Source organism: Mastacembelus armatus, chromosome 14 (genome assembly GCF_900324485.2).
Source record: "Mastacembelus armatus chromosome 14, fMasArm1.2, whole genome shotgun sequence".
NCBI classification, from domain to species: Eukaryota; Metazoa; Chordata; class Actinopteri; order Synbranchiformes; family Mastacembelidae; genus Mastacembelus; species Mastacembelus armatus.
In genome coordinates, this window is record NC_046646.1 from 18,475,333 (window position 1) to 18,487,525 (window position 12,193).

Sequence of the window (12,193 nt, forward strand, 5' to 3'; positions counted from 1 at the left end):
CTATCACTGAAGCATGAAATTGAAATTACTGATGGATACACTGTGACACCTTGAGGTCAGAGATGTATACTTGTGGCCATTTTGTAGCTGCGTAGACTCTCATGTATAACAGTATGCTTAAACTATAATGTCTGTCAGAATAAAACTCCCTGTATGTATACATTGCATTTACACATTAATAGGGAAAAAAAGGGAAAACGCACACAAAAAGATAATTACACAATTGTATTCAATTGTAATTACACAGCACTGTCTATCCTTGTAAGCAGTTCTCCATAGCTTGCAGCTCCTGTAATTCCTGACAGTGAGGACCACAGTGAAGACAGAGGAGTCGTCTGACCTTGGGGATGACAGAGAGGGCCAGACCTCTGGCACCACTGGGAGAAGGGGAGGATAAGGACACAGAGTTGTTAGTAGTCAAAGTTATCATGTTGTAAGGTTGTAGACTTTCTAGCTTTTCTTCTTTTCAAACTCAGTATCTTCAGTTTAGGCAATTACTTGAACAGTTGCACTGCAACTACACATTTAACCAGAGTGCCCCAAAAAATGTCATCACTTTCTATACAGCTTACTCACTCATTGAAATGTAGCTGAGCTAATTTAAAGAGCTGTCGACCCAGTTCAATACTGTCTTCTCCATACTGTGACCTGATAGCTACAGCACTTTGCTCCAAATGGGAAGCTGCATTACTCCAGTCACCTACAGGAAGAGTAAGAGGAAACAAAACAGTAACCTTCCAGTGAACTTTTCACAGAGGAACCCTACAGGGCTAACTCAGTTTTTTATGAAAATGTCTGTAATTTCACAGACCAGCAAAGGTAAATCTGCCGAAACAAATGGCCACTCAGAATACCACATGAAACAGTAGTAAATAGTTTTTATTCATAGCTCACATGTAAATACTCATGCATTATTATTCTTACCTATTGTAGCATATGCTCTGGCTGTGGCATCAGCCAGCTCCCCTTGCAGAGGGTGTGTCTGTGCAAGGATCAGTTTAGACTGATTCTGAGCCCTTTTCAACAGGCTCAAGGCCTCAGCTGAGGGACGGCAGAGCAGAAGAATAACACTGAGATGCAACAAAGGCCTTCTGAACAAATGGCAACACATTACTGTATCAACAATTGAAATATGGTACTGCTTCTTACCTGGCTTATCTCTCTCCATGAGATCCACAGATTTCTCCAGGTAGACCCTGATCTCCTTCAACCTGTTAGTCACTTCACATGAAGACATACGATGACCACACGATAACTGCGAACATGTAAATCCTGCTTCTTTGCCCTCACTGCTTTTCTGAAAATTATTAAAAATGTATCAAATGATTAAGATGGAATGATAATCATTTAATTGTACATAATGTTCAAATTTGTAAGGTTAAAGTCCCCAGTAATGGGTAACATGTACTTTGAGAAATCCTTTGCATTTGACACACAGAAGTCCAGACTCATGTCGACTATTTCCAAAATCCAACCACTGCAGTCTTCCTTCTGGACCTTCTTCCTCCTGGCTCAGTGTGCAGGCCTCACACTGACAAAGGAAATAATACTGTTCCTGCAGGAGACACTGGCGCTCCTGGGTCACAATCCTACTGCTGTGAGGACCTAAAGGAGAGAGGATAGGAGGTGCCTACAACTGCATAATGCTTCATTGTCTCTTCATATCAAAAATACGTATGATGATATTTTAAGGCTGATTATTTGTACTTTGACAAAAACCTGTGTTTTACAAAAGAACACTGAAAAAAATTAACCAATGCTACTGTCTGTCTGTCTGAAACCTGACAATGATAGTCTTCTTTTGCAGCCACTGCTCTTAAATCAACATGATTCTGGCTTACGCACATGTTCATCATCTTTTTCTTACCATAGCAGTGCAGGATCTCTTGTCCGGCAGGGATATCTCTGGCTGCTCTGACAGTTACAGTGACTCCGCGGGCTGTGCTTCTGTCCTCAGCTGTACCCTCACTGACATCTGCACACACATCTGAACCAGAAGGATCAGCACTAGCTCCAGTGCTGAACACCAGGCTGGTGTTGGGAGAACAGGAGTGATTCAGAAGACTAAGAGTTGGAAATATTGCCGTAGCAATGCGGACTTCCCTGCTGGACTGCACTGGTGTGTTTGCTGTGCCTGTGAGATCCAAAAACCAGACAGTAAAGGTCACGTTGTGACTGAAGACCATTTCCAGCTGACAATGAAATGCTTAAACAGACACCAGTTTTTCTACACTGGACTGTATGACTGGGCTGTATATATATATTTGGATACAGTACAGTCAAGCTAACATTATTAATCAATTAGTCAATCATTAAAAAAATAACATTTTATACAGTATGAACGGTTTAAAGGCTGCTTTCATGTTTCTGACTGTAACACACAGTTAAGATTGTTTAGTGTGACAAAACTGAGAAATCTGTATGACAATCACCTTTGTCTTGCAGCATGACAATTGCCTGGGCGTTACATCTCAGCTGCAGGATGTGCCTCAGAACTGCACTTCCCATCAGCCACAGCTCTGAGCTCCAACCTCTGACACTTCCCTCTTCTTCTGGTGATTGGCTGTTTGTCCCTGAAGGTCTACTGATCTCCCAAGATGCAGGTGGAGGTCCTGTCTTGCTAAGTTTGAGGTAGAGTGTTGCTATGGTAACAGCACACAAGAAACGCATTCCAGGACTGTGGTTATTCAGGTGGTGGAGCAAGTGAAACACGCTAAGGTAAGAGTCACCGTAGTATGAAGTAGAAGGATCGGGTTGGTTTGTATGACATGGGGAGGAATCACTGGACTCTCTGTTTAGACAGCTTGGCTCTGACGTTTTGTACTTGTATGTGATTGGCTCCCTGGCCATTTGGATGTCTTTTAACCCCGCCTTTAGTGTTACCCTCAGAGCGAGGTGTGACATCACACCCGTCACTAACAGATCTGCTCCCAGTGGACACTCCCAGCGGTGATGTTCTTCCCAGGCATCTCGCTGACAGCCAGTTGAACAGTAACAGCTGTAGCTGCATCCCTGACACGGGACAGGTCGGAGTGTTTCAGTCAAACACCTGTGACAGTACCTGTGCTCTGTTCCAAACACACCTCTCTCTATACTCAGCCTTTCTGCCTTCCCTTTTATCTCCTGTATCTCTGGTATGAGGACACAGCTGTATGGCCTGTCATTAAGGATCACCTCCCCAGCTGCTAATCTCTCTGTAGCCACCAGGTGTCGACCTTTCTCTGGGCTGAAGCCAACAGATGTTCTTTTTACTTTCTCTGGACCTTTAAGATTTTTTGAGGCAGGATCGTGCTGACCTTCCTCTGCCTTTTTACCCGCAGAGAGGTGATTGAGACACTGTATGCGACGTTCTTCTAGTTTGTGTAAAAGATGAGAGGGGTAGCCATTCTTCAGGGCTTTGTCAATGTCATCAAGGCATTCCTGAGGAAAAGAGTGTGAGCCAGAGTGAGCCATCACAAAAGCAAAACATAAAGATGACTTTAAATCAAGATTTTAGCTACAGAATACAGAAAGTCCAGGGCTGAGTATTAATCTGCACCTAAAGCAGGGGATACTATCCTCAGAAGGCAGAGAAAGGAAAAGTACAATAATTTCTATAACACTAAAAAATGACATGAATATTAGTTACTCCTACAGCAATTATAGATAAACTGGAATAACTAATGCAGAAAAACTCCAAATATCCACAAGTAGCTGGATATCTAGAATTATCTTGCAATGACATTTCATCAGTTCATGACATGCAAACAGCCAAAACGGCAGCGGTACAGGTGTTGTTTGGGTGCAATTGCTTCCTGAGTAGATCTGCAAACAGATTTGGCCTGGAGCTAAATGTCTGTCCACAGACCTGCCTATTAACAGGCTGACCTAGAACAGAATGGCCCTTAATGTCAATGATACATCAGTTAAGTTAAAAATTAGTTATGTGCTCTTGCAAATAATCAGCTAGTTCCAAATACATTACGTATATATTTATCTTCATCTTTTTTTCTGCAGTATTCTTATAGTGCTGTTCAAACTGATCACACATTGATGATACAATCTGTAAAACACCTACAGGCCCATTTTCAGGCAACAAGTAAGATGTAGAACACTGTCTCATTATTTAATTGTTGAAGATGACACCATCTTACCTGGTAGTGTTTCAGACGGTAGAGCACGGCAGAGCGGTTGGCATAGCACAGAGACAGCTGCTCTGAGCTTTGGGGAGCAAAACATATGCCCTGTCATGACAGTAGACAGAGAGGCTGGATGTTGATGCATAGTGATTAGAAATGGGAGGCATGCCATGCACACTGCAGTATAATCCCAAATGCATGTTTAGCTGACTGCTCTCAAAGTATAATGTGGTTCTTTTTGGAATACATCTTGAACCAGATTAATATAATATAATTAATAATCTTATTTACATTAGATAATGGCTATAGTTAAACACAGTATACTCTGTTGAATTCCATTATTTATTCATTGCATCTATACCTTCAGTGATGGGCTTTGACAACTTTCAGGTCTCTGTGGTGACTTGAAGTGTCTCTTTGCTGTCTAACACTGTTATTACGCCATATTCACCTGTGAATAGTGTAGAGCGGCTGCAGTGTAATCTCTGCTCTTGAAGCTGGAGTTACCCCTCTCCCTGCATTTGGCTGCTTGTTCTGTGTCCTTCTGTACTGTGTATTGTGCAGAGACTGACTGCAGAAAATCCACATCATCTTGGCTGGAAAGCAGAAACAGATGAAATTAAAGAATACACAAAAAAAAACTACTTACCACTTATCAACAAGTAACCCAGTGGCTTGTTCCTGAAAACTTCCCCAGGAGCATCATCATGGACAAATAAACTGCAATCTGCATTCTGACAAATAATATTGAATAACTTTTGGACTAGAGTTTTGAACAAGTGAACAAAGAATTAGATTATGTTGTTCGTGTTTAATAGTTTAATGGCCAAGGCTCTTATAATAAACCGAGGGCTCACATTGTTAAATGAACTACAGTGGCCATATCTAACGTTAGCTACTCACGTTGTCAGTGTTAGGGCACATTTAAACACATCATCTATTTCGAGCAGGGATATAAAATGTTCCTTTAATCCGCGGTCGAGTCCGGTCCATTTCTGTGTGACGTGATCCTGCCACTGCATGCACGGAAGATCCATGTTGAAGTACAAGGAAACCTCATGTAGTCCGGTAGGAAGTTCTGGTTTACTTCGAGACCGTTTCACGCCACTTTGCAGCAGTCACAGCACCATTGTAAAGTTACTGCTAATCAAACGAGTTTTCGACTAAAATCTTCAGAATAAAACATAAACCATTCAGGATGTTAATTTGAGGCTGAATTATCTTTAAACTAGATTCTCATTAAACTTAAAACAAAGCTGTTTTTCTTGGTGTAGCACAGAAAACTGGGACGTGAATATGTTAATTTAGTGATCCCCTTCTCACATACATCAGAGAAAGCCTTCACACAAGTACATTGTTACTTGTAAACTAAAGTGACTCAGTTCTATCCCCTTCTGTTGTAAGTATAAACTTTGGATACTGAAAAAACAAACCATAAATACAAGATTAGAATCTGCTATCACAAACTAATTCGCAGATGCAATATTTTCAGTGTGATGAATCTAACTATTCAGCTACCATTTTGTTTATTTATTTATAATCATATAAAATTACATAACTCGCGCTGTACCATATCATGTCTAGCCACCGCATTTACTTTGAAGGCGGAAATTTGTCATATCCGGTGTAGTTCTCGCGTCTTTTGCAGCTATTGGAAAGTGCCGTTTGCGTCGGTTTTCTCGCGATAAGTCCTATACGTTTATTTTGGGCTGCTCAGAAAAGCTAAACATTAACTTCATCTGGGAAACATGACTGTAACACTCACACAGGGAGCTATCGAAGTAAGTATTAAATAACACCAAGTATTACTGCATTACTAGTTAATTATTATGACTCGATATTTTGTGGCTAGCTCTACTAGTTGCAGGATGCTGACGTTAGCACTGCCAGCTAATGATAAGGTTATTTAAGGTCTAGGCTACAGCTGTTAGTTAGCATTAACAGATTCAGTTGTTTAAACTTCAGTATTCTGCTTCTTTTCTGTTTATGCGGTGATGAAATTACCGTGTGGTTGCTTATACTGTCTAAAAATAATCCTTTAGTTACATTAAATGGTAAAATAATGATGTTCCTTGATGAGAGGCGATGCTTATAAAGTGATATTGACGCTTGCAACACTTGGCATTTTCATAATTCCCAGCAGCTTCATATCGTAAGTTTGCATTAGCATGATGACAATGGGATTGGACAGAATGATGCTACATAGGTAGTAGGTACTAACATACCTATATGTGCTTTTGTCTAGGCTCTGTACACAGGCTCTGAAGTGAACAGTCCCGTGTTGCAGCTGCTGGTAAGTGAATTCACTCCACTTAACCAGCCAGTCCAGTTATATTGTTTTTCAGTCTGTACCTGCCACATAATGCATAATTAACTATTGTGACAACAGTATAGTGGGATATGCTCAATTTTAATTGTGAAACTGGTTATTTTTACTGGATAAAATTAGCAGATGGGAGTTTCAGTTTAATCTAGTAAATCTGTTACACGCTGAGGTACACTGATGGAAAAAGTCACGTAAAAGTCCGAGGTTGCTGTAAAGCACTACTTCTCAATCTGACCCTACTCAAGCATGTAATATAATTCATATTAAGGTAATATTGGTATGAGGGCATGAATGGCCTAGTGGTTAAAACCCACACCATATGCTGTGACTATGTCCCTCTCGCTGCCTGCCTTTTCTGTCTTTAGTTATACTCTTTCTGTCAAATAAGTTAAATAATAAAAAAGCTGAATCTGATAATTTACCTTTATTTTGTTATTATTATACATAATGTTTCCGTTGTGTACTCACATGGCAAAACTGCAGCTGGGAACTGTTACTTCTCCAGTATCAAGTGGGAATTCCAGAGGCTTTAAAATGTTTTTTTTTTTTGTTTTTTGTTTTTTGTTTTTTTTTTGCTTTTAAAACCCTTCGTTAACTTTGTGTTTTGTAGAACATACGACAGATCCCTAACACGTCTGGGCCACCCAGGTTCCGGCTGATGATGAGTGATGGTCAGCACTCTCTGTCTTGTGAGTATCTTTCAGAAAAGCCAGAAAACTTTAAAGACTGGCTTTGGCTTGTAAAGGTACAGATTAGTCTTGTGTTTTGGCAGCTGACTAACAGATAAGCCTGTGGTTCAAGATTAGCAATATTAATTCTAAAGTACAGGAGCAGTGCTAACTAAGGAACATTAGTTGCTCAGAAGATTATCAAGTATCGGTGATAAATAAATCTGTTGAGTCATTCTTTCTGAGATGACAGTATTTAGGTTTGTTTGTGTTTGTGCATGTAGCCTTTCTGTTGGCCACCCAATTAAACAATCTTCCAGAAGAAAACCTCCTGGTACCGAACTGTGTGTGTATATTGAAGAAGACCATCACCAATTCATTGTCAGATGACAGGTATGTGTACCTTTTTTATTTTCATTCCACCTCTCCTTTCTGTTCGTTGTCTGTAACCTGGTCTGGCCTTATGTTTACTTTCCTCTTGTGTTTTAGGCGTGTAGTTATTGTGATGGATATGGAGATATTGCAGTCGGCCGAGGAAACTGGAGGGAAGATTGGAAATCCTACTCCATATAGTACAGGTGGTATAATGTTTTTAAAGTGTGCTTGCTTGAAGATAGAAACTCTAATAAAAAGCTTATGCAAGCCCCTTGTGCTTTTTATTCAATTTGCAGCTAAGGCATCCTCTCCACAGAATTTGGTCTCATCCACCTTTATCTCAGCATCCCCTTCACCTGCTGCAGTACCTGGACCTTCCAATAAGATCAACAGCAGTGAGTGTCATTTCAAAGCTTTTGTATACAAGTTCATTTTTCTGTTTATATGATTCTCTTGTTGCTGAGTTCTTGCTCTGTGGTTTTAAACTGGTAGCACACATGGATTATTGACAGTAGTGCAAAAATATATGTGGATGTTTTTCCCAGCCACTGTGTGCAAGGTAGGGATGCCTAAATAAATCATGTTCGAACACAACAAAACATTTCCTGCAGACACCCTCAGGCACTCAGTTCATGCCACAATTTTAAACAAGTTCTTTTTTCTTAATTTTGCACATGGATGTGCTGATTATTAGGACTTTAATCCCCTGAAATACATTTTTGTCAACTAAATGTTTTCTTGTTTTGCTGTCATGCAGAAGAAACTAGAGCATCAGAATGGGTTTATGAGTATTATATGAAGTCAGTGAATCCAGTAAGAATCAGTTACATTAATCAATCATCATCATTTGAGACAATGTTAGCTTTTGAAATAGTTGTCCTCATTGTCAGTGATCCTTTGTTTCCCAGAGTTCATTCCTTAGTCTGAGATCTCAAAAGTATTTTTTTGATTGTTTATATCAGTCATCAAGAGGTGTGTTGTGCAGTTGTAAGAATGTAAAATAGGTAGTTTAAGAAAAGAAAAACAGGAAATTCTAGGAGCTGACTGTGTTTTGTCTCAGGTAAAATTTGAATGTTTTTACAAACTAATATCACCAACAGAGGGAGCCATGTACCCTTTGAGAGGAGGGTGCTGCTGAACAATCTGAAGTCCTCCCACTGTTTTTTTTTTTTTTTTCCTCAGTATTGTTGTTTTGCATCAATGATATGACACCAGCAGTGTCCATTTACCACATAACACTTTAACTAGCACTATCAAACTAAAAAGCAAATGCTATGCTGTTCATAGGACTCCAATGTTCAAAAGTGTGTTAAGAACTAGGTGAAGGGGACCAGAAGGCACAGTGTGTTTTTCAACCAGTTGAATGTAGCCACCAGACATGTAAAATTAATGGAAGTCTGCAGTTCCTTCAACTCAAGTGACTTTTTCATATTGAATTGTGCACTTTTATCATATTTAGTGTTCAGCTATAAGAGCAGGAAAATATCTTTTGCCTACTGGCCACAGCAACTGGTGTAGTCCATAACTCCTTTCATTGTTTCACCACCAACCGGATTTTTATGACAGAATAAGACCCTCAAAAGATGGTTGGTTTCCTGCCAAGATGGCTAGTGCCGTGTATCAAGCCTAAAGTAGCCTGTGTTTTATTGAATCTTCTTTTATTAGCTTAGCCTTTGTTTCACTCGGTTGTTTTATACAACCAACTGCTCTCAGTATCGACATTGATTTTTATGTGGCAAAAACATACCCGATAGTCCTCCTCAGTGGAGGATGTGAGCATGTGGGTGGATAATGAGCGCCTGGTATATTCTGTGTGTTTTTACGTGTGTAGGTGTGTGTCTGTATATGTGTGTGTAGTGACTGGGGGAGCTCGTGTGGGCTGATGGCTCCTTCAGTTCATGACTTCATGAATATTGTTTTGTGGACTGAATCCCTCTGTAGTGATGCACAGACGGAGGGAGAGAGAGAAAGTCAACTAATTTGACTCAGCAAAGATGAGGCTCTGCATTAAGTAGTTCATCAGACTCTTTCCTCGTTATATCCTTTGATCCATGTTACCTCAGAGATCCCACCAGATACAGAAAACCTGCTGCTCTGTTTAATTGTTTTGTTGATGAAATGCTCATGCATTTCTCTTCAGTCAAAAACAAGCCTTATGCATAAGATCTCAGTGATTTTTTTCTTCCTACTTATTGCAGCTAAGTGTTTGAATTCTGTCCAATTTGTGTGCATTGCATTTTCAGTAAAATCGTTAAATTTGTGTGAATTCACAGAATTGCTAAATACCACAAATTAAGTTTTTTCCAATGAGCTGTGGGCGATGTAATGACTAGGAAAGCTCCTGTTTTATTAGAAGATTTGTTTTCAAGCCTCTGTAGAAACTTTAGCCCTGAAGCAGCACACTGACTCCCTGGGCACTTTCATTTGGCTAACGGCTAACTTCTTGCTTGTTCCTCTTACTTCGCTTCCTTGTCTCTGGCCTCCCAAGGGGGGGATGCTAGAGAGAGCTAAGATGCAATGAAGAGACACAAAAACAGAGGAACTTTATTTACCAGGTGGGACATCATTGCTCACTCCAGTGTTATTTTCACCAGATGGCTACTTCTTATTACGCACAGCACGTCTACTGTCCCATAAGAGGTAGAAATAATTAAATTTGAATTTCAAAAGAAAGTGCGATAGTGATTCATGATTCAATCTAAACAATTTTTTTTTTTTTTTGGATTGTTTGTTACAATAGCCCATCCGTCTGCTCCTTTACTCTCCCATCAGATCAGCTGACCAACCAGTAGACATATTTTGATTGAAACTGTGTTTTAAGGAACATGGAACTACACCTGCACAGCTGTAGTTCCTTTCCCCTCTCTCTTCACTCCTTGCCTACGCTAAAATGTATTTTTGGGATTGGAATGTTTTAAATTATAAATATCCTCTGATCAGTTTTGAGGTCAGAGAATGGAGGAGCAGGGATGGGAGCAAACAATGAATTGAATGGAAAGCATCACCTGTCAGCTCTAGATATTCTTTAGTGATCTCTGAGTTGGAACATGTGGTCAGAAGTATATAAGAAATAATAGAAATAATTTCAGATGGTTTGAGCATTTAATATTGTTTGAGCAAGTCAGTCACAAGGAACATTGTGCTATTGCAATAAAAAAAAAAATCATCCAAATCTGTGTCGCACTATGCACATTCTCAAGTGTTAAAGAAAAAAGTGGTCTTTAAGCAGAAGTCAGAGGTCATCACATAGTAGTCACCAGCAGTTCTGTGTTATCACTTAAAATAGACAATCTTCGAACTGCTTTGTGGCTGATATTTAAATTCCACAAAGAGATCTGCACTTGCTGAAGTGCAGTTAAAAAAATATTCATTATTCATCACTCACCGTTCTCTGCAGGTTTCCTTTGTCCTAACAATTCTCCCTCTTCTTGTCTCTAATACACATACACGCTTTTATACACTTGCTTTCTTATTCACTTTCTCTTTTTATTGCTTTTTTCTTGTCTATATATTTTTCTCTTTCTCCATACATTGCCTTCATCACCAGAACACTCTTTACAAGCAGGGGCAGTTGAATATATTATTGGAATGCATATCATGGGCCTGTACTGATCTTAATCACAAAAATTGAGCTTACTTGATAAAGCTGTGTCCCAGTGTTTCCTCCACTGCACCCCCTTTTACCCACCAAATCACAACCACCATCATCTATCATTTCCCCTTCTCTTATTTTGCTACCATCTCCTTCTCTCTAACACCCTATCCACATATGTGTGTATGAATATTGATGTTAATTACCCCTTGCCTGAAAATAGCTGTTCAGCCTGTGATTTCCCCATGGAGTTCGCTCTTGACACACACATATATATGCACACAGAATTATACACCCACAGAGGAGGATATAATAGTGGTGAGTATTTGTTGTCCTCCAGCATAGTAGCTAAAATCAGGTGAGTGCTCTCTGTGGAATTACATCTTTTTATCCTTGACAGTTCTTCTCCCAAATGCTGTTGTCCTATATGGCATATCATTCATCCCAAAATGAGGCATCGCGTAAAATGTGTTTTGACAGCAGCTAACTATTGAGTCTGAATCACTGCTGATGGGGCTGATGCTACTTTATTGTGGGAGGTGAGATAACACCTTGTGATTGTGTGGGCTGATCCAAACTGTTCAAGTTTTCTGGTATTTGTAGCATGGCAATGCAACAGATTTTAAAAGCTGAGCAGTTGTTTTAGAGAGAAAGGAACTTATTCCTTAACTTTGTTGTTGAGTTGATTTGTTTGAGATGTTGAATAGATCTTAACATCTTAATCATAAGACAAATAATATCAACATATTAATTTTGGGCAGCATACTATGTGTTTTCAAAAATGTCTGCTTAATTAATCTGCTTGGTTCTCTTACGTGAAAAGCAGGGACTAGCTTTTTCATAAATCTAAATCCAGTTTTGAAGTGCTGGGGGGGGGGGGGGGGGCACAAAAACAAATGTTAGCTTCTTCAGTTCATATTAATGACACAGTTGAGCTATTAAAGCATGGCAGATATTAATAGAAAGTATGCTAATTAGCTTTCTAACCAAAACCTAAAGGCATTCTGCAGTGATGGTCGTTCACCATATGCTTTGTTACGTTCATGAACCTTAAATAGGTTTTAACCTTCAGATGTCTCTAGAACCTTTTTCATGGGAAAAAGTTCTAGACTTT

At 39.6% G+C, this 12,193-nt stretch overlaps 2 protein-coding genes across 3 annotated transcripts in view; one reads left to right on the forward strand and one right to left on the reverse strand.

Moving 5' to 3' along the window:
- Positions 1 to 210: 210 nt before the first annotated feature.
- smyd4 (SET and MYND domain containing 4) lies at positions 211 to 5,255 on the reverse strand. 2 transcript variants are annotated; one of them, XM_026329398.2, is made up of 10 exons: positions 5,022 to 5,255; positions 4,570 to 4,714; positions 4,134 to 4,223; positions 2,433 to 3,420; positions 1,868 to 2,134; positions 1,409 to 1,605; positions 1,150 to 1,297; positions 925 to 1,041; positions 577 to 700; positions 211 to 377 (listed from the first exon to the last, which is right to left on the reverse strand). In XM_026329398.2, exons 1-10 carry the CDS (start codon positions 5,153 to 5,155, stop codon positions 254 to 256), a joined length of 2,334 nt encoding a protein of 777 aa, XP_026185183.1. In that variant the 5' UTR covers positions 5,156 to 5,255; the 3' UTR covers positions 211 to 253. The 2 variants fall into 2 exon arrangements, with proteins under 2 accessions (XP_026185183.1, XP_026185184.1); XM_026329399.1 differs by having other exon boundaries at positions 4,134 to 4,200; positions 5,022 to 5,162.
- A 509-nt stretch (positions 5,256 to 5,764) lies between these two features.
- The window catches only part of LOC113142993 (replication protein A 70 kDa DNA-binding subunit-like), a 34,294-nt gene continuing 27,865 nt past the window's right edge, over positions 5,765 to 12,193 (forward strand). Inside the window, exons 1-6 of the mRNA XM_026328403.2 lie at positions 5,765 to 5,899; positions 6,364 to 6,411; positions 7,055 to 7,133; positions 7,397 to 7,505; positions 7,602 to 7,690; positions 7,784 to 7,882. Of these exons, the coding sequence (XP_026184188.1) occupies positions 5,867 to 5,899; positions 6,364 to 6,411; positions 7,055 to 7,133; positions 7,397 to 7,505; positions 7,602 to 7,690; positions 7,784 to 7,882 (457 nt within the window). The 5' untranslated portion in view covers positions 5,765 to 5,866. The remainder of the gene's footprint in view (positions 5,900 to 6,363; positions 6,412 to 7,054; positions 7,134 to 7,396; positions 7,506 to 7,601; positions 7,691 to 7,783; positions 7,883 to 12,193) is intronic.